This window comes from Halichoeres trimaculatus, unplaced genomic scaffold (genome assembly GCF_033239565.1).
Source record: "Halichoeres trimaculatus isolate MK-OKI-2021-1 unplaced genomic scaffold, fHalTri1.1 fHalTri1_scaffold_12, whole genome shotgun sequence".
Lineage (NCBI taxonomy): Eukaryota > Metazoa > Chordata > Actinopteri > Labriformes > Labridae > Halichoeres > Halichoeres trimaculatus.
In genome coordinates this window covers 1,078,522-1,104,697 of record NW_027437190.1, presented here as the reverse complement: position 1 = coordinate 1,104,697, position 26,176 = coordinate 1,078,522, and the positions used below count along the sequence as shown (strand labels likewise).

The following is a 26,176-nucleotide window of genomic DNA, read 5'->3' as shown; positions in this document are numbered from 1 at the left end:
CTCCAGGTACTTTGAAGAATGGCTTTTGGCTGTAGTTGGCAGTATAAGACCATTCGTGTGTGCTCTTCAAACACCTCGAAACAATGATATATGGTCTTTGTTTTAATCTGAGGGGTGAGGCCAACCTTGTATGTTTTGTGTAAAAATAGCAATTTTCAAATTGTAATTTGACCTTTTAACCCCCAAATCCAACTGTCTTTTTGATGCCGCTGTGCCTTCCCCCTCAGGCATACCCAACAGTCACCTTGTTGAGAGACACACCAATCATGCATCTGGTCCTCTGGGGACATCTAGGACTGCTCGTCCACATGACCTTCCCCAAACCCATCAGTGCAAACAAGAAATGGGAATGCTGGGAAAAGCCTATGGTTACAATGGAGCAGAGCCCTTGGTGGGGGGTGCACTTGAGGAACTGAAAGGTAGTAACCTCAGTAATGTTGGTGTTGTTTGTAAGTCACCATCCTGTGCTCAGTGTGTACACTTTGAAAACAGACTGTTGAACTCAGGTGAAGTATGAAGATGATTGGACTGATTTCTTGATTTCTGTTCATCCTGATAATTTTACAAGTCTAATTCTCAGTTTGCAGAAGTTTGTCTCTCATCATAAAGTTTTTGTCTAAATATCTTCATTCCTATTTTTTTTAAGTATTACTAACCTGTTGAAGATCTAAAAAGCAAGGGGGCAGCATTTCCATGTATGAGCTTTCCTCACCCCTCTGCCACCCTCCGTCCTAAGGTCAGGTGATGGTGCCAGAGGAATTGCGGTTCTCTCACTCCTGCTGTGTTGGCATTGCCTCACAGACCTCACTCAGTCTCTTCAACCCCTCAGAGAGATGGCAGCAGGTGTCAATCAGTGTCAGCAGCCTGGCTATCGATGGAGAGAAGGTGAGCATGGTAAACATCGGCTAAAAGGTAAAGCATGAGAAACGCTGAATAATGGCACAATGACCATTAAATGATCGCGGTTCATGTCCTTACAGGTTGACAGTTTGCCTTACCAGTGGCTAGTAGTTAAAAACAAGACCATCATTGGCCCGAAGAGCACAGAGGAGCAAAAGGTTTTGTTCATCCCTCCCCAGCCTGGTGTCTACCAGTGTGTCCTCAGTGTATGTTCCTGGCCTGCGTCTACAGAGGCAGAGGTTACTGTCAGGGCCAACATCTTTGCTAAAAGGGTGTTGCTGGTTGCCATAGCAGAGAATCCCTCCATACAGGTGAGATCCCCTCATTAGGGACCACTTGAATCTGAAATGATCCCCTTTACAAGAAACAAAGTCAAAGAAGAGTCAGGATTCATCTCCACAGACAGTTAAAGTTAACACCTGTACATGTCTGATAAGTTATGAATGAAATGTGTAAAAGGTAATGGACTATAAATTTACTCACATTCTCAGGTTGAAGTTGGAAAACCTGACTGTCTAGATTTTGGGGACCTTCCAGGAGGCAGTGCCAAGTCCCTCCCTCTCAAACTCTATAACCGGACTCGTGCTACGGTGCCCATCCGTCTGGTCATCAGTGCTGTGAGTCCACACACGACATGTTAATATCAATCTCAAACTGTGGCTCTGTGTTGTTCCTTCATGATCAAATTCTAGATTCACAGTCTGTGTGACCTTTGACCTCCTTAATGACGAGCTTTTCTTCCTCATACCGCCAATAACAAAGCAAAGTTCAATATGCAGTTGGTTGGAGTGTTCCAAGCGACCAGTTTCCCAAGTTTTTCCAAGTGTTTGTCTTCTTTTTTTGTAGAAATAGTTTTACTGGATGAAATATGAGCCATATTTACTGATGGGTCTATAGAAGTATTTTATTCAGAGATATTTAGACAAAAATCATCCCTGAATGGAATAATGAACTTGTAAAGTTCATTGAAATGAGAATCATGACATGAAGCAGGAAAATGCCTGATTTGGTGTTTGTTATGCACTGTCTGGATCAGCGCTTCTTCTCACACACACTCTCCCCTGCTGCATCGAGGCATCTGGAGGCTGCTGTTTGTTAGGAGCTCATATCTTTGGCAGAAAGGCAGCTTCAAACCACCTGTTTCAGCGTGTTTACCCTATGTCATCATGATATCAGAGTTTGGGGAAACACCAACTGTCAGCCATCCTCCCTCTCATCAGCTGACGCTCGCGTGAGCCAAAGCTAAAGTACTCGTGCCACTTGTGATTAGCCCCATAGTGTTAAGTGCTGGTGGTTTTTAACCGCTGGTTGTTTGCTTCAAGGTGTTTAGTTTAATTGTGAGGGTCTGAACCGGAGAAATGATTGCACAGTTTGTTTTTAGACTGATCCACTGAGAGCTGTCAGCTGCTTCACTAACACAGCGTTGGGAAAGGTGTATTTGATTTATGCAGCCAGCCTGCCCTGTTTGTGGAAAAGCTATTGTGGATGGGCATCATTTTTCATCAGGATAGGAAATTAATTTCATGGGTTAATTCTGCTGTATGACAATGTTTATTATATAAATCCTAATGTTACTCCCCATTCAAAGATGATGATGCAAGTATTGTCAGTCAGACACGAAAATCTATTCTGTGAGGAAGAAGAAAAAAGACAAGTATCAGGAAAAAAACCTGTTGTTTCTTTTGATTGTCAATCTTTACTGTATCGTGAGTTGACTATTTCATTACACTCCTGGTAAATGGTAATAATTTGTACATGGGCACATCCTGGTCACCCCTAGGAGGAGGATCAGCTGATGCATAATCTGTGTGAGTGAATTCACAGCTTGAGCACAGCACTGATCATCATTCTAGTCTCCACAAACTGATCAGGAAGAAGTTCCAAGTAGATATAAACCAACAGTGCCAACTTTATGGATTTAATGGAAGAAATAACATGTTTTTTTTTCTCTCTGACTCATAAGATATTTACATCATTACAGCATATAAAACAGATTCAGATGATGGCACGTGTCTTTAAACTCTGGTAACTGATCATACTGAGTAGGGAACCGATTGTCTCCAGTGACTGTTTCAGCCATTGTGCCTACGTGTCTGTTAGGTGTGTGCTAGGTGTGTGCATTGGGGGCAAAACTCTGTGTTAGCGATGCAGAGAGCTGAGAATTGTAAATGCACTAACATGAAAGGACAGAGAGGATAAACAACATGAAGACATACTTGATCATAATTTTAAGACCTGTTAAAAATTGCACAAATTTATATTTTGCTGTGTCAGATCTTCAGAAAGTTCTAAGTAGAATTTTGAAAGCAACAAGAAGAAATGGTAGTGAGACCAAAAAAAAGGGAGTAATTGCAAGCAACAGCTGGAGTGAAGTTAATCAGGCTTTTCATCAACTGATCAAAAGTTTAAGAGCAAAGCTCAGAAAAACCCAACCCCCCTGAAATACAAATCAAAGTTTCACTCAATGACTCAGTGATGAGGAGCTCCACTTTTCTTGTTGATCACATCTCCAGTGGCATCTCCTTGTCATGCCAGTAACATTGGAAGGTATCAAGGTTAAATTTTGTTCACCTCCTTCCACCTTTCAATGTCCCATGTGGCACCCCCTAAAGTAATGGTTGGGAACACTTGGGTTCTACGACTGTCTTTCATCTGGGTTGATTCTCAACTGAGGGTGTTCTCCTCCATGCAAAGCGCCTAAAGTCACAGGCTGTTTTCGAATTCGCTGACTACATACTGCTTATGAAAGTAGTATGTAGTAGGCACTGCCTACTACATACTACTTTCATAAGCAGTATGTAGTATGACTGTTCAGTTGGGTTAATTTTTGTAGTATGCTACGCTGGTCTTCAGTTCGAAGAAAACGGAAGTTGGCTACGGCTGACTTTTTTTCCCAAAAAACTTTATTGAAAATGTACAAAATAAACAAACCACGAGTAACTTATCTGCAAATATATTGCCAGAGAGAGCATTTTATATTAACTTTCAGTGGTGGAGATGATGAGGATTTAAAGATCAAATAGAAGTGGCTCTTACATTTATATTCCTCTGCTACTCCGGTTGTTGATGCTCCACTCTGCCATTTTCACTTCTGATATAGGACCAGGCGCGTTGCATTGTGGGTAACAGTAGGCAAAGCAGACTGGTCCGATGCATACTGTGGATTTTTCCCGATTCAGTACGTCATCCGGGTGTTTTTCTCATACTGCAACTCTGACATTTGTTCGCATACTGCATACTGCATACTGCATACTACATTTTGGTCGAATCAGTAGGCACTGCTAGTATAGTATGCGACTTTGAAAATGGCCACAGTGTTGAGCAAGCAGTATCTCAGTGCTTCCTGTTTCATCATCACTTATCCAGAGTGCTGCAGCCTGGCGATGCTTCACCTTCTCCAAACACCCAGGCACCTCACCCTCTGAAGCCCTACAGCAGGACGGACACATGGCGTCAGTGTCTGCTCCTTCTGTGATGAACCATGTGATGCATGCCAGCTACGGAGAGGTCAGTAAGGTCTTACTGTTTGCTGCTTTTCTTTGCCTCTGGGACACTTGTTCTGTCTGTGGAGCATGTTGATTATTATTATTATTATTATTATTATTGTGGTATTTACCAAAAAGGTTTGAAGAGAGGTGAGCATCAAGATACTGTGATGACTCAGTTTCTAACACCTTATCTTCTCCATGGACCACTGAAACTGCTTTACACATTGTACAAGATTTTAATGACATATTCTCTTGTTTTTCCCAGGATCCACAGGGTGTCATGGTCTGGGTTCAGTTCAAAGCCCCTCTCAAGTACACAGTGTCCTCAGGTAACAAAACCTGATCTTAACTCATAAGACCTGCCTTTTCCTTTTGACAGTTACATCTTCTCTTGTTGGTACATTCACACACTCACACACACACACACACACACGCACACACACACACACACACACACACACACACACACACACAAACACACACACACACACACAAACAAAAAAACATTCTCAGGCAAGTCTTTGTTTTTTTTCTGGTGGTTCTGGTCAGCAGAGCTCGCTCCAGCAGATGAGTACAGTGCTCGGGTGGACATCGAGGTGGACTCTCCTGGTCCCAGCCAGATCATTAGAAGTGTTCCTCTCAGGGCTAGATCTGGATTCGCACGGGTTCATGCCCCCAAGGACCTGCAGGTAAGGAGCTGCCATGAGCCACTGATAGTGTAGTGCTGCCCATCTTTGTTGGCAGAGCGTTGTGTTTCTGTTGAAAGAAAAGGGCTCTTTCACATCATCGGTGTCTAATGATGGTGAAATGTTGGGAATTAAAAATCTCCTCAAACTTCAGTCTGTGTTAATTAACCCCTGCTCTTGCTGTTTAATGTCTGTGTATGAAACTGTCGCTCACCCTGAAGGTTAAAGGAAGGCTTGATCATTTCTAAACTAATGAGTCATCAAGTGTGACCCTAAAGCACCAGTGCTGTCACCAGGGTTCCTGTTTTTGTTCAGCTCATCATCTCTTCTGAACCAGTCTTCAGCAGCTTTTTCTACTTCTCTGTCCAGACTGTCAGCTTGTCTGCTCCTTGGGGTAAATCCAGCCAACAGATGCTGCCATTAAAGAATGCAGGAAACATTGATGTGCGCCTGAAAATCAAGGTACTTCTGGCTTTTACTGTTGTTACTGGAGTTGGGATTTGACTGTGTCACATCTGGGAGGAAGTCATGGCTTTGTGGAGTTATTTTTCTTTCTTTATTATCCTTTAACTCTCCTCTTTGTTCATTTTAGCGTCTTTTTAAGATTTCATCTCATCACTTGTTAGCTCTAGTCATATTTTATGGCCCCTACAGTTTTTGTCAAATAAGTTGCTTTACATGTATGCTGTTACTTGTTGTCAAAATGTTTGCTCACTTTGGGTGCCATTTTGTCCTGGTGGACAGAGGTAACCCCCCAAGGGGTTGACACTTGGCAGACAGGTGGGCACCCTGTAGTTGTGAAGAGGCTAAGGACCAGCCTTTTAACATCATCCTAACTGGAACAGAGCCCCAGTTGAAGATGGCTTCAGAAACAGATGGGTGACAACGTCACAGAGTCTGAGTTTATGTATTACACAGTCTGAGATTAAAGGTAGGGTAGGTCAGATTGAGCGAGCTGCAGCACTTAGGTGGATTTTCAAACGACACAACTGGAGAAACCCCACCCCCTCCCTCCAGACTTCCTCTGAAACCACGCCTCCTGAACCACATGAACACGCAGAGGCAGACGACAGCTGGAGGATGAGTACAGGTGGTGGTGGAGAGCTAACTTGCTACATCGTTTGCGATATTTTTTCATCAAAGAAAAGGAGGCATGTCCCATTGTCATGTAAGTAAATTCACTTTACCACATTAGGAGTAGATAAAAATTAGGATTTTTAGTGCACCAGCGGTTATGCTAGTTTGTGTTTACCTGATAAGAAATGACAGATTTACTATTGCCTGGCTAACAACTCCTGCTAGCCAGAGAGCTGGAAACTACAGTCAGGAGTAAAAAGTAACGATTGATTCGAGTGTTTGTGTGCGTTTAGCATTGTATCTCATTATGTGAAGCTACTAAATGACATATGTATTTTAGTACACTATTGTTTACAGTCGAATTTTCGCATTGGGTTTATAACGTTTTTATTATTTTTTTTCTTGTTAGACCTCTTTTGATGAGGGTGCAGTTGGTTCTGGGGGTGACTGTAATCCAGCGCCAAGCACCTCATCGGGTCAGAGAAGACAAAGGCTGCGGTCGAGGGCATGGCAGAGGTAGACGTCCAAGAGGTAGAGCAGTGATCACAGGCAGAGGAAGGGACGGAGGCCGGGGACGTACCCCTGTCAGTGGAGCAGAGTAGGACCTTCAGCAAGCTTGAAGGATTTCTGATGAACGGGTATAGCCTCAAATTACTTCTCATATACATTACAAACAAATTTACCTCCATTGGTAATATTTATAGTAAGTAATGTAGAATAACTTACAAACCAGTGTATCCTAGTGTTTTTATTTTTGATCAAGCAAAATGAAAACACTGTAAAGATGAGGGTTGATGATTCCTCTGTAAATGCTGATAGTGCATGTACCATACAACAATACAGATTTTTCATTAGTGTGTATTTTGTCGTTTTAGCTGACTGTGTTATTTATATTCTTTCAATAAATATTTAAAACTGACAATGGTCTTTCTTTTTATTTCAAAAGGATCTAATCAGTTTAAAGTAGTAAATAACATTGAACATAAAGGATTACATCATGAAATTATTGTATGACATGTTTTTATTAGAAAACAAATTCTTCTAAAAGGAAGGTAGACAGGTCTGTTAGTGGTGTCGCATTCATTGATTAACAATCTGAGGATGGCTGACATGAATGGAGAGCAGCAGTAAGTTCCCAGAATCCTCTAGTCCTTAGGCAGGGGTTGTTCTGTAATAGGAACCACAAGAACATTTTTAACTAAATGCCACATTTTAAAGACATCAAATTGACTCCAAGAGTGCCAACTGTGTTTACTTTCAGAGCAAAGCATTATTTTACCTGTACAGTGTACAACCTCTGCCTCAGATACTTATTGACATTTACACAATTTATCACAAGTCTTTATTCCACAGCATTTTTTCTTCAGTCATTTACATTTTCCCTTTAAAAAAGTATGACAAAATAACCACTAGTTTGGAGTGTCAAAAATTGCTCCACCAGATAAATGCAAGCCAATAAAAAAGGACTATTGACGCTGTATATGTTTCTGTCAATGTAAATATAACTTATTCAGTAGTATCATGTGCTGACTCAACGAGCCATCGGCTGAGTTTTGTCTAGACTAGAAAGGTTATTTTTACAGACAAAAACAGAAAGTTATAAAAAATTATGATCTTCACAGTTGACACATAAACTCACACTGAATTATGGATATCATTTAAGTCATGTGCATTGATGTCCTCTTCATCCAGCCCCAGTGAGGACATACTGCAAAGAAAAAACAAACAAAAGATGTATGACATGACACAAATAAAGAGCAGGAATAAAGAGTGTTTATATTTTTAACATGAGAAATATTTGAACACAGTATGTCAATAAACTTTAAAAACCTTTCATCCAGCTGTTGAACAGCTGTTAAACAGCTGCCTCTGGAGCACTGCTGCTGTCCAACTCCACTTTTCCTGCTGGAGAAAAATCATCATCTCTGTAAAATAGAAAAGAAGTATAAAACAAACTTTTGAAATTCCTTTCATGACCACTCTGCAACCAACAGTTTATCTACAATACTCTATGCTGCAATCACACACTAAGGTGTGGTTAATACCTACAGTAATGTGTACTGTACCCATATTGTAGGATTGTTATTATTATTTTTATTTTATCTTCATTACAATCTCATATTTTCTTAGTGAATATGTAGTTGACGTCCTTGTACTTCTCATTTGTTCCCCATTGTGATTTGATGATATCTCTAATATTTACTGTCATCTCTTCAAACGTTGATCTCAAATGGCGGCTAAAACATGACTAATATCAGGAGAACAGGAAGCATGTCTGGTTGAAAAAAGCAAGCTGATTTCTTAGGAGGAAGAAAAAGATCTCTGTGTGAATGTGCTTTATCTCCCTTTTGTAAACTTTACCCACAGATTACCAACAATCTTATACTGTGTATGTGACTCAGTTTATACCACATGACATTACTGTACCTTACTGCAAACAATGGTCAGGTGATCAAAGTAATGTTCTTGTTCATTGAGCTCCATCTGAGGCTAAGGACGCGGTCACACTGGCCAATCGTTCCGTGCTTAAGCACGCTTCAGCCCTAAAGCACGTTTGGAATGGCAAGTGTGACTGCAACCATGCCGTGCTTGAGCACGATTCGCTTCCGTGCTTCGGCACACTTCGAAGAGGTGGGCTTCAGCACGGTTTACTTCTTGCATGAGCACAAACACGCGGACAGGGCGTGCGATCCATTATGTATAATCGCCGCGAGCGCATCTCTCGACAATCATTTTAAACAAAGTGGGGGTGTTAGAGGGCTGTGTCGGGTGAAAACGACTCTCCATAAGTCCAAAAGTCTCAAAAGTTGTAGCAGTGCTCTCTGTGTCTCATTGTGCTGACTCTGATGAGATCACACTTCATGTAAACAGACGCTACACGATGACGTAGGCGAGCCGTGCACATGTGTGATACCCTCTAAAGTCTGGTTCATATAGGGGTAGTTTGACCGCTGTCCGTACTCTCCAGCTGGGGAACAGTGCTGCGGGGGGGCAATCGTGCTTAAGCACGGCGCAGTTTGGATGGCCAGTGTGACCGCACTCTAAAACTCACCGGTTGGGAGGAGACTGAACAAACATTTGAAACAGCTGGGGGTGGCGGCCTCTCTTTTCCATGTTTCAGGTCGATGTGTCTTTCTCATGGCTATGAAAACATGCAGAAGACAACATAATGGCTTTGTAAAGAATCCCATTCTTGTTGATGAACAACAACTGATAAGCTATCTGCTAACTGACGGTACAGAAGGTCTTTGTAAACACACTTACAGGCTTGTAGATAGCTGCTAGCATTAGCCGTTTGTATCGCTGGCTACCTGATGTATGAATAAAACAAGACAAAGTTAGATCACACGATTACCTGTCCAGCAGAAACTCTGCAACATTGGCGTCGCTCTTGAATCCCTTCAAGTCCTTCAGCTCTCGCCATCGTGGAAATACAGCTCCAATGTTTCACTCCTACAGCATCCAAACAGCTTTTATTCGTCACCCTCTCAACAACTGTCTTCCTCCTTTTGCTCTGCATAGCAGAACTTGAGGGAAGAAGTGTCTCTATGCACTCTGTCTGCTTTTTCTCTGCCATTGTTTACTGAATACAGACTGAACAGCATCCAGCTGTTGCATTCAACTCTCCTAGAGAAGACTCACAGTAATGCACAGGGCGCAGCATCACACCTCTTCCTGGTTCTCATCCAATCATTTATTTGGGAATGAAATGAATGTTGGCCTTACTTATCGCTGCCCAGCTGCTGATACAGACCACGGATATTTCTCATCACAGTGTCAGTGCACTATGTGTATAACTTGCTACCAGTGTATAGATGACTTTTTGACAGTTAGTTTAAAAAATGATAAAAGATATGACCTTCCCTGCCTTTAAACCGACGGTTTAAAAATGTAACCTCCTGAACACTTTCTTGTGTAATATCTTCATTGAATAATTTAGCCAAGACTTTCCCCAAAATGTAATGCTGCTTTTCCTGCCTTTCTGTTGATATAAGGTAAGGACAGTGCACCGTACACAGATAAAGGTGGTAAGATTATCCAGTTTGGATCAGTACAGGTTGGTACAGCTTGAATCAGTAAAGCCTGATCTTGTTTCTTAACTGTGACCTCCCTGGTAGGCAGCATGTAAGCTGGATGCTGATAGCTGCGTCAGCTATGTAATAGCGTGACGACATAGCAATGCGACACTGTGTACCCAGCAACATAGTAAACAAAGAGCAACGATGAAGACATCCAGCACTTCGTCTTCTTTCTGATTGACATCGGGCTCTTTGTTCCAAAGAGCAATCAAGCTTTGTTTCAGAGACCATGCCACCCAGTTTCCTCTGCACCTCCTCTTTCCAGATAATACTGAGCAAGGTCTGCACCTCTGTGGTAGATCATGGAACACTGTCTGGTGATGCCTAACCCTATAACCCTAACCCTTCCAAATAAACAGAAAGTTATCTTCAAGAAGTGGACTGGGGAGTTGAACATGGCAGGGTTATGTGTTGTTCTTTATCACCGCTGTCACACAGGAAGTGACCATTCTTTTGACCAATCAACAGACTGCAGTGTTTTTAGCTCCTCCTTCTAGGGTTGGATCGGTATGTCGGACACCCCAACAGAAGGGGACCAGAAAGTGGGACAGTAAGGGTTGGGAATTTGAGGACCTGTCCTAGATTTTTGTCCCTCCCCTATACTTCCATTCATTGTCTCTCCTCCTCTGCTCATAGCTTGGTGATGCTGAGGACTGTTTCTCTGTGACACCTAATGAACTTGTTCTTGGAGTGGGGGAGGAGCAAGGCATCCTGGTCTCATTCAAAGCCCAGGGCAGCAGGACTCATCAGGAAAGGTATACAAATGTTTTTTTTTATTTTATTTTATTTTATTTTTTAATGAAGTAATCAGATTGCAAAACTGAGAGGAATAAGTTAAATCCATCTAATCTGAATAAGGAAAATACCCCCACCTGACTGGCCTTCAGCCTGACTTGGATTGGGAAAAGAAGACAGTCTAGCTCTCAGCCAACTCACTTGGAGGCTCCACTTCTCCACTGTCAGAAAATAGTGATGCCAGAACATGGAGTAAAAATTTCAAAATAAAAGTTGCCTTCAGAGTTACACTGGGTAGACACATCCAGTTTTTCTGTGTTTTGATTACCTTTGTTAATATGGATAAAAAGCGCTAGCTTGATGTTAAGGTGTATGGGAAATTGCATTTATATGCTAGTGGTTAGCCTAAGCCTATATTGATATAACTTTGGTTTTAAACCAGAATTTCAACTTTCATTTCAGAAACATATCACAGTTAGTATTTGGACATTTAGGGCTCTAATTTCGTGGCGCAGGGCAGGGGGCGCAAGCCTAGCACACCCCAAGCAGGGTTACTTTTGAGCGGCGCTGCCAAATTGACAATTTGGTAGCCTGTCTGTGCAGAGATGGGTGTGACGGCGCACCAGGGGGAGGTGTCAGCAGATTCATGTTGGCGCAGTGACAATTTCGTGCCAAAAACAGTGCAGAAAGTGCGCTGAAAGCTCTCCAGCTCCAACCTGGTCTATTCTCCGCGCAAAGCGGAGCGCACCCTCCACAGCTGTAATTTGGTGACAGGTGCACATGTGCATTCGCGTCAACAAAGCCTCAGAGGCAGGTTTCCAGAGTGTCAGGAACATTTTAAAGCAATAAACAATCACAGCAATCACTATTTAATGTAACCGTCTGAACCAACATACACATTTATATCTATATTAACTGTCCCGTCATATCTGATGTCAGATTAAAGCCGTTTGTCATAATGGAAAGTTAACCTGACGGCAGCTGGAAGTTTGATGCACATCTTACAACTAAACAAAAACAGCCTTGACATCTTATACTGAGAATATATCTGGCTTCTCTCATTTCATTTAATTCAAAGAAAAGACGGAGAGAAAAAACGAAGAAAAAAGAGACAAAATAAATGTTTGTCACTCAGGATTTACCCATGATTTCCCTTATTTCTCTGTTCGCTTCGTGTCCTCCAATGCCTCCGATGCGCCCCGCTGTCCATTCTCCTGCTGCAGGGATAGTGGCTCTGACTGTCTCCGCTACCGGGTCTTTCCAACACACTTTCCACGGTGGCAGGGATCAGTCAGACCAATCAGACGCTGCGCCTCGGCTGCAGGGCATTTAAAGGCGAAGAGAGGCGCTCATTCGATCGGTGAAAACAGCGCTCGGCTGTGTTAAACCCACTCAAGGCTTTTCTCCTCCCTCTCTGCCATTTGCGCAGAGTGAGGCGTGGACGCGCAGCTCTGCGCTCCTCTGCGCCTTGACTGCGCCTCTCTTGGCACTGCGGGAAACTCGCAAAGTGCGCTGGTCATGCCCTGTGCGCACGGCAGAGGCAGGCGCAGGGCAGGTGTGCCTGCACTTGCGCCTGGACTACAAAATTAGAGCCCATAGAGTTTTAAGTAACAGAGACTAACTGACAAATGTTTCCAACAGGAAAATAAAATTAAACTTACATGCAGGCTATGGCTCAGATTATTGCTATTACGACTTCAAGATACTAGATGGCCTACTTCAGTCAATTGCGTATGACAAAACAGTTGAAATCAGGGCACGTGTGACTTTTTTTTACCTGTCTGTATTCAATTATGTACAGAGATATCCAGATCCAATAACCAATTTTTACATTCAATCGATTGTTAAGTCTGTTAGCTCAATAAAATGCTGTCTTTCTTAAGTTTCCTTTAAAAAAAAAAAAAAATATATATATATATATATATATATATATATATATATATATATATATATATATATATATATATATATATATATATGTGTGTGTGTGTGTGTGTGTGTGTGTGTGTGTGTGTGTGTGTGTGTGTGTGTGTGTGTGTGTGTGTGTGTGTGTGTGTGTGTGTGTGTGTGTGTGTGTGTGTGTGTGTGTTACTTCACATTCTTACATCACTTCCCTCTGACAGTGGAGGTCTCAGAGCCTCCTAAAGAGTTGGCAGATAGTGGAGGTCTGCAGCTGGACCCTTCTCAAAGAAGACAGATACAAAAGTCACTGATTTAAGACATCCAACCAGACTTTGTTTTTCATGCATGTCTTTCCTGTCTTTTCTACAACACATGGCCTAATGTTGCAGCTTTCAGCACATTTACAGTGGTGTTTACATTGTAGTCCTTGGATTGATCCTGACTGTGATCTGGAGCCTTCATTTGATGGTTCTCGTTGTTTTGCAGCCTCCTTACCATCTTGGTGCTGCCGTCAGGTCCTCAGTATGAAGTGACCTTGAAAGGGGCAGTCGGACCAGAGGACTCTGGGAAACCAGCCATTCCCTCTGCTGCTGTCTTTGGTCCTGATGCGACCACCGATGTTCCCCCGATTCTTTCAAACAAACAGTTCGTAGCCTGGGGAGGGGTCACTCTGGGACGAGCTGTGTAAGCAATTTTGGGGTTCTTCACTTCACTCTTCTACTTTCAAACTACAAAAAAAGATTGGCTATCAGTTGCTCACTGAAACATGATCAATGAAATATTTCAGACCCAGTGCTCCTCCTCCTCCTGTTAGGGCTTGTCTAATGTTATCGATAAAGAGGGACAGAGGATGTCTACAAGGAGGGTCATTCCTCACAATTCATTTCAAAATAAGACAGTTCATTTACTGTTGTAGAAGAGATGAAGAGAAACAGCTGTGAGAGCCAAATCTTCATGAGATGGATGTTTTCTTCGGGGCCTGGACTCGATTTAGCTTCTCAGTACTCATTAAAATAATTACATGGTCACTTAGAAACAGTGATTCTCAAACATTTTAACAACTTTGCTACATCAAAATAAACCTGAAACTCTTGTTTTCAGCCAACAGAAGCTGGTTCTGAGGAACAACTCAAGCAGCGTCACACAGCAGCTACGGTTGCTAATACGTGGTCAGGACCAGGACTGTTTTCAGGTATGAATGGATCAAATATCTGTATTGGAAGTCCCAACACCCTGAATGGAACCAACAGCAGAATTTACCAATGTTGTTTATCTGTAACCAACAATTCTTCTTTGTGTCCAGTCTGAAGAAGCTGAGGTGCAGGAAATCATTTGACAGCTTTGACAGTATTCACGTGGTTCTGATGTAAACTGGTTCCCCCTGTAGCTCCAGAGTATGTTCAGTCCTGAAGAGCGTCTGACTCGCCACGGCGAGCTGTCCATTCGTCCAAGAGAGGACGTGACTGTCCACCTGCTTTTTGCTCCAACCCGAGTGGCTTGTATGTTGGCGAAGCTGGAAATCAAGCAGTCCGGAGTCAGGCCCTCACAGCCAGGAGTCAAATTTACTGTGAGCTACTGTTTCTTTATATCATCTGTAACTTTACATATCTTAGGTCTCATTTCCTCAGCTTTATTTCCAAACTGGTTTTGTTGTGTCCTCTACTTCAGATCCCACTGTCAGGCTATGGTGGGACCAGTAACATCATTCTGGAGGACCAAAGGAAGCAGGCGGACGGCTACGTAGCAACACTAGCTGACATTGTTGTTGGTCGCGTTAGCAAAGTGTGTCTCTGCGTTAGGAACACTGGGTCCAGAGCAGCGTTCGTCAAAGCTGTGGCTTTCTCTGATATGCAGACACGAACCTTCATGGAACCTTCTGTCATCAGCCTGGCACCATCACAGTTTGTGTTGAAGGAAAGGACACAAGAGGTAGGAGATCAGATACTCCTTTATTCCTCCCACAATGGGGAAATTTGTAAAGTGAAAAGCATTACAAGAAAGCATTATCAGAAAGAATAGTATAACTCACAAAACACACACACACACACACACACACACACACACACACACACACACACACACACACACACACACACACACACACACACACACACACACACACACACACACACACACACACACACTCACTCACTCACTCACTCACTCACTCACTCTCACTTTATTAGGTTCACCTTGCCAGTACTGGGTTGGACCCCTTTTGCCTTCAGAACTGCCTTAATCCTTGGTGGATTAGATTCAACAAGGTACTGGAAACATTCCTCAGAGAGTTTGGTCCATACTGACATGATAGCATCACACAGTTGCTGCAGATTTTTCGGCCGCACATCCGTGATGCAAGTCTCCTATTCCACCACATCCCAAAGGTGCTCTATTGAACTGAGATCTGGGGACTGTGGAGGCCATTTGAGTACAGGGAACTCATTGTCATGTTGAAGAAAGTAGTCTGAGATGATTCCAGCTTTATGACATGGAGCGTTTTCCTGCTGGAAGTAGCCATCAGAAGATGGGTACACTGTGCTCATAAAGGGATGGACATGGTCAGCAACAATACTCAGGTAGGCTGTGGACTTTAAACCAGGGATGCGAACACTTAAGCCATGGTCTACGATCTGAAACCCAGTTTGGCTGATGAGACACATTTGAAAAACGCAGCCTCACTCACCCCTTCCCTCCGTGTTCCAAGATCCCGCCCCCAGCTTGTATGGCCCTTCTTCGCCTCCTAACAACATGCCCCTGGTGTTACTATAACTGGTATTATTAAGATGTACAAAGCTTCCAAATGGTAGACTATAGCTTTAATTGATTATCGATTAACTGTTGAAAAGAAATTACTCAATTAAAATAAATTGCAATTCAAATCCTTGGTGCACACGTGGGAGCAAGTCCTGCAGCATGGTGGAAGGTAAATGAAGGCAGGTTTCCAAGACTAGCAAACCTTGCACAGAAATACCTGGCTATACCTGGCAAGTCTGTCCCTGCTGAGCCAGTGTTTTCAGCAGCTGGCCTAACTGTGAACAGGCTGCGCACAATCTCACTCCTGGAATCGCCCCCCTGGAAGTCGAGTTAATTTTATTTTCCATATAGCACCAGATCACAGCACAAATGATTCAGTTACCTTTCTCATAAATCAGGTGTATACATTGCTTTTTGTTGTTTTTTTTTTAATTTGACAGACCAAATAGCCATATCTATCTAATTTACATAATGTGATGTCATTTGTACATCGTCGCGTTCACATTTCTCCTCGCCCTGTTTCGTTCTTGCTGCCAACAATGTCAGCCCCCCTCCCCAAAGCTGTACATTGTTCGCTGTTAGCACAAGGCAAAGATCCGCCCCATCGCGTTCACTGACACACAAACACTTGTGCATTCACAGACAGACGAGTAAAGATGCAATAGTCACTCTCCTAAGTTTGCAAGTTTGTTTTGCTTCTAACAGACAGTGCACTTACTTATTTTTATGTTTCAAGTAGCCTTAAAGAAGCCTTGTCATTGGTTTGTCCCATTTGTGAATGTGCTGTTCCCTGCTGTTTAGAACAATTTTTTTATTAAGGAATATGATTTGCATTTTCTCTCATAAGAAAGATAGCATTTTCGTAGGAAGGAACCTGTAGGATCTCCAGACAAACACAGGAGAAAAGTAGTAAAAATATCGCTGAAGACACAAAAAGTTTGGTGTCCGTGGCCAACAATGAACCATACAAAGTGATGATCCACTCCAAATACAAAGATGACGAAAAAGAGACGAAAAAAAAAATTATAAGAAAAAAATAATTACAAGAACCGGACAAAGAAGAGAGAGCTGCTACAACAGGCAGCTACTTGGGCAGCGCCTAGCAACGGAAGAATATATATTAATACATATGTATATATATATATATATACATATATATACATGCACACACATACACACACACACACATATACATTAAAAGCAGGGTTGGCAGTCCTGAAAAACTAGCATGAATTTAATGTAGCATCTTGTCAGGACTCCGCCTAGCCTCTCCCCCCCTCTCCTCGAAGCTCCTTATGCTAGCATTATCCACTTAAATTGTGACACCATATCAGGAGTAAAGCTGTAATACAAATACCACATGTACATTTTCTCTAGGACTTACTAAATATCGCAAATTTTGTTTTACTTGTCAGAGCCCCTGTGGTGAGAGTTCATTAGACGCTGATCCAGACTACAGCCCAGAGCCAAGTACCTCATCTGGTCAGAGGGACAGGCCCGAGGTCGAGCGAGAGGGGCAGTAGTTAGAGGCAGGGGAACAGAAAAAGGAAAAAAAAAGCCTTCGTCTGAGGATAGCTGCGTTGTTTGCGTGTCAAAAGAGAAAAGGATGCTGCTGCGTTTTACCCTTGCACTTACTTTCTTGGCATTTGCACAGAAATCAAACTTAAACATTATTAATTTGATTTTATATACTTTACCTTTTCAAAAGACTGCTGTTTTATTTTTAGAAATGCAGGCTGCGTTTCATTGCACTCTGTTGGTTGCCCAGATAAGGGGCACGTTATGCACGTTCCATACTGTTGTAGTTTTTTTCGAATCCTCAAAATAAAAATGACATCAAAAATTGAACTTCTTTATTGCACTTTTTTAATTACATCAAAGAAATGAAACATAATTCATTAATATTGTAATTGTCAAATGTACGCGCAGAAGGAGGGCAAAACGGCAGGACAGGATTTGATTGGTTTAACAAATTGGATCCTAATTAATGTGATTGGCTGATGTTTTCCAGGGTTTTCTCCTGCTGTAGATAGCGGATATTATTTGCTCTTATTTAAGAACACATCATGTATTGCTTTCCATCAGGACACATAGATCACCTTAACCAGTATAACAAAAAGTGTATCTAAATCAAACAACCATTTATACCTTTAAGCAGGATCAAGTTAAAAGTCTCCTGAAAAAGGTGCGACGTGTTGCCCATCAGAGACACCAGCTTGTGTTAGCTCCATTAGCCATGTCTCTGAATAGCATGTTGCTACTCTGCCAGTGTTCCCTGACTTAGTGTGCTACACAGAGCAAGCTAGAGAATTAGAAAAGCTATCATAAATTATTTAATGTTTAATCCTTTCTACAACCAGGAAATAACTCTGATTAAAATACCCCCTCAAAGACAGGCAGCAGCAGCACCATTTACAAAGTTCTGAGTGGCCACAGATACATTTTAGTACATCCTGAAAACAAATTAAAGCCACAGATGTTTTTACCAAGTCAACCAAAGGTTCGTCGCCCTGCTATAAACCTCTCTGGGACACAGTCATTAGTTTTAGCCTCTGACTAAAAATGTGACAAGTAATTAGTCCTGGATAGGGTTTTACTGTTTCCATTTGTTTTGACTGCAAGGAATGACACAGCCTTCAGACTGTGTGAATGAAAAAAGGACATTTTTACTCCAAAGTTTGACTACTTAAACTTTCAACATGGTAATATTTTTATTTAAAATAAGGAGATAAGAAGTGCTATTTAGCACTGTGGAAAAAACTGGTGTTTATTGTGTACAGTTAATTGATTTAGAGATGAGGGATGGGAATTGATAAGATTTTGTCATTACCGATGCCCTTGTTGATGCTGCTCATCGATCTGATTCTGTATTGATTCCCTTATCAGTTCCTGTTGTAAATTTTCTTGGTACAAAAAGTATCTTTACAGGTTTTCTGTGTCAACAACATTTAATTGAGTTTATACTGTAAGTGAATTAAATGTAACTGGTCCCTGAGTCTGGATATTTCTGGGCATAATTAAACAGAAACAGGTAAAAATTTCACACAATGTGACGTTGATGTAATGTGTTGTATTATATTAATAATTCAAGTAGGCCATCTGTGTCTCAGAGTGGTTATAGCAATGGTTTAAGTTCTTTGGAACCTTTCCGTAGTTCTGAAGTCAGCCATAAGCCTTTCATTAGCCTGTTAGCTTTTGATGTTTGAAATTATCTGAATTTTTTACAAAGAGTTGATGTGATATGTTTCTGTGATGACAGTTGAAATTCTGCAGCTGAAGTTTTACTGGTGTATGCTAACTGCTAGCATATCAATGCAGTTTCCCATATATGTTAGCATCAAGCTTGCGCTGTTTTGTTATTTTGGTAAATATGGTGATTTATACCTTTTCGAATGTACTGAATATGAATCTCCTGAATCTCAGTTCTTCAGTAAAACTTCAAGCTGAAAATCCTGAATCAGAGTTTTCTGGGGAAACGTTATCTAACTGCTAAGCTAAGCTAGCTGCAGCAGACTAGTCGACGAAAGGCCCGGTGGCTCCGGCACCATGTAAAGAAATGATAAGGGAATCGTTAAGCACAAAGGCCAACGATATCGATGGATTGAAACATTTCTTATCGATTCTCAACAGGAACCGGTTTTTGATTCCCATCCCATAAAGACAAGGGATTGGTCCAGAGTGGTTGATAACGGGATTCAACTTTGGTTACTACCTTCTTCCAAAATGTCTAATTTTACATCCTGACCAGTGTGTGTGCTAAAAGCTGACCCTTCTGACACCACTACCTGTTTGTGCTTTCAGGTCATCACTGTGCTCATGAAGTCCACCCAAAGAGAAAGAGCCCTCAGCCAGTCTGGCTCTGCTCCTCTGGCTTCTGTCTGTCTGTTCTGTGGAGATGAGCTCTCCAGGCAACAGTACAGGAGGTGGGACTTCCATAAACTGTTTATTGTATTATCCTTGTTAGAGTCACGACATCAGCATGTTTAGAGGAGGATCGTGAGTATGTTGATCATGAGTGTGGAGGGAGTCTGAGGTTTCGTTCTGGATGGCCGTGCTGTTGCTTGAGAGCTGGTTAGTTTTCCTTTGCGTTACGACAAGTGTGTTGTTCTTTCAGACTGCTGCAGAGTAAACCGGAGGCCGTGCACAAGGCTGTTTCTGAAAACAGTCTGCTGAGAAACATCAACTTTAATGAGAAGTTCCTGGGAGAAGAAAATACTGATGCGGGTATGATGAATTTGTTTTTGCTGTGAAGACAACAGCTTTCGTTTAGAAGGCTCACAGGCATACAGGTCTAATACCGTAAATCCTCTTATAGTAGCCGCGGCTTTTATTTGTCTCAACTGTAGCTGGCACCAGGCTTTTAATAAAAGGAGGCATGTATAAGAAAGAGACTTATATTTTAAGATTTCAAAAAGAGCAGAAAGATCTTTTGTCAGTTTGAACCCAGTAAAATGTACTGAGTTCATTTATTAAAAACAAGTATCAAACAGTACTAAAACAGTAATAAACAGTAGTGCAGTGACAGTACATATGCTCACACCTTTCAAGTACCTTAAAGTAGCAGTGAAATAGTGCAATTACAATAAAGGTGACAGTTCTGAGATAGGCTTGCTCTCATTAAGACCATAACACTTTATATGGAATTTACCAGTACTGCACATCCAGCAGGTTTTACAGTAGCCTACTGTACCAAAAGAAAAAAATATATATAGAGGGAGGGGGAGGGAGAGAGAGAGAGAGAGATGCTCCGTGAATCACACAAAGAAAAAGGAAAAAGGTGTTGTCGATGTCAGTACATCAAGGCAGTTTGCTAAAACTGCAACAGGTTGTAAAGTGAAATCACGTTACCTTGAAGTTAAACAGTTACAGATACAGATCACTCACTGTCCTCCTCAAATTCGCCATCCTCCCCACTAGCAGCATCATCCTCTTCCTCAACAACAAGCTTGTCTTCCTCCTCCTCAGCTGCACACCTGTTCTCTTCCTCGCGCTGTCGGAGTTGGGCCAGCGCCTGGCGTCCCGCTGTGCACGGCTCACCCTCTCTGAACAGAGGATGCTGTGGTCCTCACTCCCCTCAGGGTTCAGTCTGTCCCAAACTTTGAAGGACTGCATAACCCAAAGCTTCCTCTTTAAACTTTACGTCAAACTTTCATCTTTTTAGTGCACCGGTAGCCATGCTTTTTCTGTTGTCTTGTCTGTCTCGTTCCATATACATCGCGAAAGAACGCAGAGGGGCAAGCACGCACGCTGTCAGTACAGCACCGTAGCGATTCACTAAAAAAAAAAAGAAAAGACAAAAAACAAAAAAAGGCTTATATTGGGAGGCGACTTTTATGTGCTTTCTTCAAAGATGCACCCGGTCATTAAAGGAGACAGGTTTCTAATGGAATACAGGTCATTATTAGAGGATTTACGGTATTTGGTTGACTCTGACTAAGTGCTTTTTTATTTGTGCTGTAGCCTATGACCTACCCCAGAGACCCAACGAAGCGCAGATCTTTTACAGAAACATGAGCAAGATCATGGTGTCAGTGCTGGGAAGTGCTGGGAGCAGAGACTGGGAGCAGAGCAGTCGGACGGAGGAAGTGCTTCCCCCTTCTGGATCGGGTTCAGAGACAAATGGGTATGATCCTCACTGGCATTAGATACCCAAATGAATGTTTGAGTTTTGTGTCTGTTGATGTTGAGATGCAGAAATATCATCTTTGAAAATAATGAGGAAACAGTGCAGGTTTACATTGTGCTAAAGAATCCACCCTGAGGAGGAAGAATGAGTTGTGATCATAATTAGCTCCTGGAGCTGTTTATTCCTCTGCTCCGCCTCACGGTCAGATTCACAAAACAAACTGCTCTGCTGATATTTAGAGCAAAAACACGTTGTCCGGCAGCTCTGTGCAATCAGCTCCAGTTTGCCCCTGACTGTGACTCTGTGCTGCACAGAGCTGAGCTGTGAGCTGTCATCCTGACTGAGCCAAGTTCTACCTGTGTGTATGATGAGCAGGATGGAGAGAGGGAGTCCTTATTCTTTTATTCAGGAGTCCCTTCACAGCTTTAAGAGTAATCTCAGAGTGATAGAAACAGACTTTATGTTCAAGTCAACTGTTATTGGGGTAAAACGTTTTAATTTAACAAATTCCCATTAACACTTTGGTGCAGTTAGCACCAGCACTCAGCAGACAGTAAATATTTCACTCTAACCCTTTAATTGACCATTGACCTTTTTGACTCATTTGCACAGGTATTTAGATAATCAAAGGATTTTCTGACAAAAATCTCCTGGTGCTGTCTTACACCAGTGAACTGATCACTCATTAGTAGAAAAGTGTTTCTCCCAACATGCCTGTAGAGAGTCTGGTTGGTCACGTCACCTTCACCTTGGTTACAGCAGGCATTGAATAATGAAATATGGAAAGTAATGGTGGTGTTGTCGATGGTCTTATCTGCTGTCGATGCTCAAAGAAGCATTTCAGTTTATTTTTCTGTAACAAGTTTGATTCGGATAAACTTGTGCCACAAACTGTGCCAGAAATCCGGATGTCCAGACCAGCTGAAGTTTAAGGTTCATGTGGCCTCGATTGCTCAATCTTGCTGATAGGCCCTCTATAACATCAGGAGGATCAGACCTTACCTGACACAACAGGCCACGCAGCTTCTGGAGATTATTGTACACTTCTTAAAAACAAACAAAAAAAACAATACTGCACTTAATGGCAGCACCTGCAGCCAAATGACTTGTAGCACTTTTGTGGCACTAACTCAGTTTTTCCTCCTGTCTAAATTCTTGCTTGTGTTGTACTTTTTGTGGCTTTGGAGAAAAGTGTCTGCTGAATGAAATGTTTGAACAAGTTACAACAAATCCTTCCAAGGTTTAATTGAAACACATCATGTGTGATCCCCTCCCTGTTCAGATTAGATTAGATTAGATTAGATTAGATTAGATTAGATTAGATTAGATTAGATTAGATGAGAAAGTCTTTATCGTCCATGTTTGAATGACTGTTTGCATTGTGCAGCTCTATAATAACTTCATAACGTGATGTGCTTCAGCATCAAGCTAAAGTTTTGTGTGTTATGATTTTCAGAGTTCTGCCAAATGGTAACGTGTCCCTGGATGTGCTTCCAGTGAAAGGCCCCCAGGGTCCAGCACTGAGAGTGACAGAGTCGGCTTTACAGGTCCGATAATCTCTCTGCAGTGAAAAACTTTTCTGTGTGTGTTGGTTTCTTTTGAAGTGGACTGGATGCGAAAAATGTTGAAGTGACTTTGAAGACTAATGTGTTGTCATGATACTTCACCCCAGGCCTCAGAGTCATGGACCATACATCCAGAACAACTGGTCCTGGCTGCTCCTACCATCAGTGAGTACAGCCAGGACTTAAAACAGAACATTATACAGAGTTTATCTAAAAGCTTCAACCTCCTCTGAAGCTGAGGTTACTGACTCCATCATGACATGTGACAACATGTGCACCTGTTGGTGACGGCTCTTTTCAGGTGGTGCGGCCCCAACCAGTCAGGTTCTGATCAGGAACAAAACATCCAGAGAGCTGAGCTTTGATTTGTCCTGGCCTGCTCACTGCCTCACCATCACCCCTCAGCATGGAACCATCGAGCCTAAGTAAGACCTCTCTGCGTCATCGGGTTTTGGCTAGTTCTCCATGTAAGGTTTCTGGGTTAGAGAAAGATGCTGGGGTGCGTGCTGGTTGCTCTCTGATGACATTTCCATGCTGACTGTTCTGAGTAGTTTTCTGCAGGAGTTCTCATGCCTTGTTCAGCTTGCGTGGCTAACACCTTCTCTTTGACTTGTCACATAGCTGTGTGTCAGAGGCTGCTCTAAACAAGACCTTCTGCTGCTTTTAGTCACAGAGCCCTGATCTAAACTTTAGAGTACTCCTGAGAAAAACACAAAAAACATGTAACCTGTGTCTGAGACAAAGAAAACCTTACTTCACTTTGAAAAGAAGCTGTGGCTGATTTGTCCCATGAATCATCAGTAATTAAACTTACAGCACATTTCATCCATTATCAGGGGTATAACGATGCATAGCAAGACAGTTAAAACGATACAAATGTGTGAAGATTCAAATCACCTGGGATAAAATGCACACACATAAGACACGGTTACTGGAGAAAATCCATTAAGTTGGCACAAGCAGAAGTCCCTCTTTCACTCTGTGTGGTTTATATTTACTTTAACTTCATCCTGATCAGTTTGTGGAGACTGGAATGACGATTGTTGCTGTGCTCGAGCTATTAAATCATTCATGTGTGTTATGCATCTTGTCAACTTTCTGTTGTCTCTTTAAGACAGGAGTTGCAGTATAGCTGTCTTTGCTGTACTTCTTTAAAAACCTTAAGAGGAATTTTCCTCCAGCTCAGGCTTCCCTGATGATAGAGAGGATGGAGAAGTCACTATTTGATCAAATCATTTTAATGCTTCTGTTTTTCTGTTTGTAGGTCCCAGCTCCAAATTTTGATCAGTCCCAACCCTTCACTAGGAACAAAATCTGCTCTGCTGCCATGGAGCGGACAGGTTTATGTTCAGTGTGACGCTCAACAAAAGGTGTGTTACAAATGTTGCGATACAGCCCTCAGGTCATGGAGGCTGAGTCTGTCTTTAAGTGGTCTGGTGTTATCAGAACTTGACAGAGTGTGTGATGTGTCCTGTGTTCAGTTAATCAAGGTCCAGATTCGTAGTGACCTGGCTCTGGATGTGTCTGCAGCACTGGCAGAAACAACCCTAACAGCTCTGCCCCCTCAGGCAGCCACCCCAGCCCTGCCTTTAAGTAGGCTCCCCAACAGTCCACTGCTGCACCCACAGAGCCAACAGACACCAGAGGCCCTGGTGGAGATCAGCAACAAGACCATCGTCTTCCCTACCACTGCTTCAGGGGAAACATCTGGTAAGGAGGGGGCAGGCCAGAGAAAAACAGTCCCTCCTCTTAAGCAAACCCATTTGTCAGACATGCGTACAGCTGAAAAATGGGTGTAGGCTCATGTCCACGCACAAATCGGCATTGACTGTCACTGATCTGAATGTTAGAATAGGGCAGAGCCTAAACATCACCAGACTGCTGGGTTATGAGTTATCATGTCTTCAGTCGTGTCTTTCTGAGAGATCAAACTCTGTCCTTCCTCTCTTTCAGGCGCCCAGCTGGAGGTGCAGAATGGAGGGGTGGAAGTGCGGTGGTACTTGTCGTCATTTGCTCCTCCATATGTCAAGGTGCTCTTCATTTTCTCCTTCATTCTGTCAGCTCTTTTATTCCTCTCTCTGTCTCTCCTCTGTGCTCTACGTCCTGAGGGAAAGTACAGTATCTCACAAAAGTGAGTACACCCCTCACATTTCTGCAGATATTTAATTATATTTTTGCATGAGTCAACACTTGGGAAATGACACTTTGATACAACGAAAAGTAGTCAATGTACAGCATATATAACAGTGGAAATTTAATGTTCCTTCAAAAAACCTCAAAATACAGCCATTAATGTCTAAATCACTGGCAACAAAAGTGAGTACACCCCTAAGTGAAAATGCCCAAACTGAGCACAGTTAGTCATTTTCCCTTCCCAGTGTCATGTGATTCATTAGTGTTACAAGGTCTCAGGTGTGAACTGGGAGCAGGTGTGTTAAATTTGGTATTTCAGCTCTCACACCCTCTCATACTGGTCGCTGTAAGTTCAACATGGCACCTCATGGTGGAGAACTCTCTGAAGATCTGAAAAAAAACATGTTGCCCTACATAAAGATGGCCTAGACTATAAAAAGACTGCCAACACCCTGAAACTGAGCTGCAGCATAGTGGCCAAGACCATCCAATGGTTTAACAGGACAGGATCCATTCAGCACAGACCTCGCCATGGTCAACCAAAGAAACTGAGTGCACGTGCTCGCCGTCACATTCAGAGGTTGTGTTTGGAAAATAGACGTAGGAGTGCTGCCAGCATGGCTGCAGAGGTTGAAGGGGTGGGGGGTCAGCCTGTCAGTGCTCAGACCATACGCCGCACACTGCATCAAATTGGTCTGCATGGCTGTCGTCCCAGAAGGAAGCCTCTTCTGAAGACAATGCACAAGAAAGCCCGCAAACAGTTTGCTGAAGACAAGCAGAGAAAGGACATGAATTACTGGAACCATGTCCTGTGGTCTGATGAGACCAAGATAAACTTATTTGGTTCAGATGGCGTCAGGAGTGTGTGGCGGCAACCAGGTGAGGACTACAAAGACAAGTGTCTCTTTCCTACAGTCAAGCATGGTGGTGGGAGTGCCATGGTCTGGGGCTGCATGAGTGCTGCTGGCATTGGGGAGCTACAGTTCATTGAGGGAACCATAAATGCCAACATGTACTGTGACAAAGCAGAGCATGATCCCCTCCCTCCGGAAACAGGGCTGCAGGGCAGTATTCCAACATGATAATGACCCCAAACACACCTCCAAGATGACCACTGCCTTGCTAAAGGGGCTGAAGGTAAAGGTGATGAAGTGGCCAAGCATGTCTCCAGACCTAGACCCTATTGAACATCTCTGGGGCATCCTCAAACAGAAGGTGGAGGTCTGAATAT

General features: G+C 42.6%; 1 protein-coding gene across 2 annotated transcripts in view; it reads left to right on the top strand.

Moving 5' to 3' along the window:
- The window catches only part of cep192 (centrosomal protein 192), a 71,772-nt gene that overhangs the window by 33,574 nt on the left and 12,022 nt on the right, over window positions 1-26,176 (top strand). The window contains exons 25-46 of one of the 2 annotated variants that reach the window (XM_074682693.1): window positions 228-419; window positions 737-885; window positions 981-1,211; window positions 1,392-1,517; window positions 4,267-4,407; window positions 4,654-4,717; window positions 4,941-5,077; window positions 5,444-5,536; window positions 10,867-10,985; window positions 13,354-13,551; window positions 13,969-14,059; window positions 14,255-14,434; window positions 14,536-14,796; window positions 19,423-19,544; window positions 19,736-19,845; window positions 21,082-21,244; window positions 22,704-22,794; window positions 22,920-22,977; window positions 23,114-23,237; window positions 24,077-24,182; window positions 24,294-24,522; window positions 24,766-24,842. In XM_074682693.1, the coding sequence (XP_074538794.1) occupies window positions 228-419; window positions 737-885; window positions 981-1,211; window positions 1,392-1,517; window positions 4,267-4,407; window positions 4,654-4,717; window positions 4,941-5,077; window positions 5,444-5,536; window positions 10,867-10,985; window positions 13,354-13,551; window positions 13,969-14,059; window positions 14,255-14,434; window positions 14,536-14,796; window positions 19,423-19,544; window positions 19,736-19,845; window positions 21,082-21,244; window positions 22,704-22,794; window positions 22,920-22,977; window positions 23,114-23,237; window positions 24,077-24,182; window positions 24,294-24,522; window positions 24,766-24,842 (3,062 nt within the window). Of the gene's footprint in view, window positions 1-227; window positions 420-736; window positions 886-980; window positions 1,212-1,391; window positions 1,518-4,266; window positions 4,408-4,653; window positions 4,718-4,937; window positions 5,078-5,443; window positions 5,537-10,866; window positions 10,986-13,353; window positions 13,552-13,968; window positions 14,060-14,254; window positions 14,435-14,535; window positions 14,797-19,422; window positions 19,545-19,735; window positions 19,846-21,081; window positions 21,245-22,703; window positions 22,795-22,919; window positions 22,978-23,113; window positions 23,238-24,076; window positions 24,183-24,293; window positions 24,523-24,765; window positions 24,843-26,176 lie in introns of both variants that reach the window. The other variant, XM_074682691.1, reaches the window with a different exon arrangement.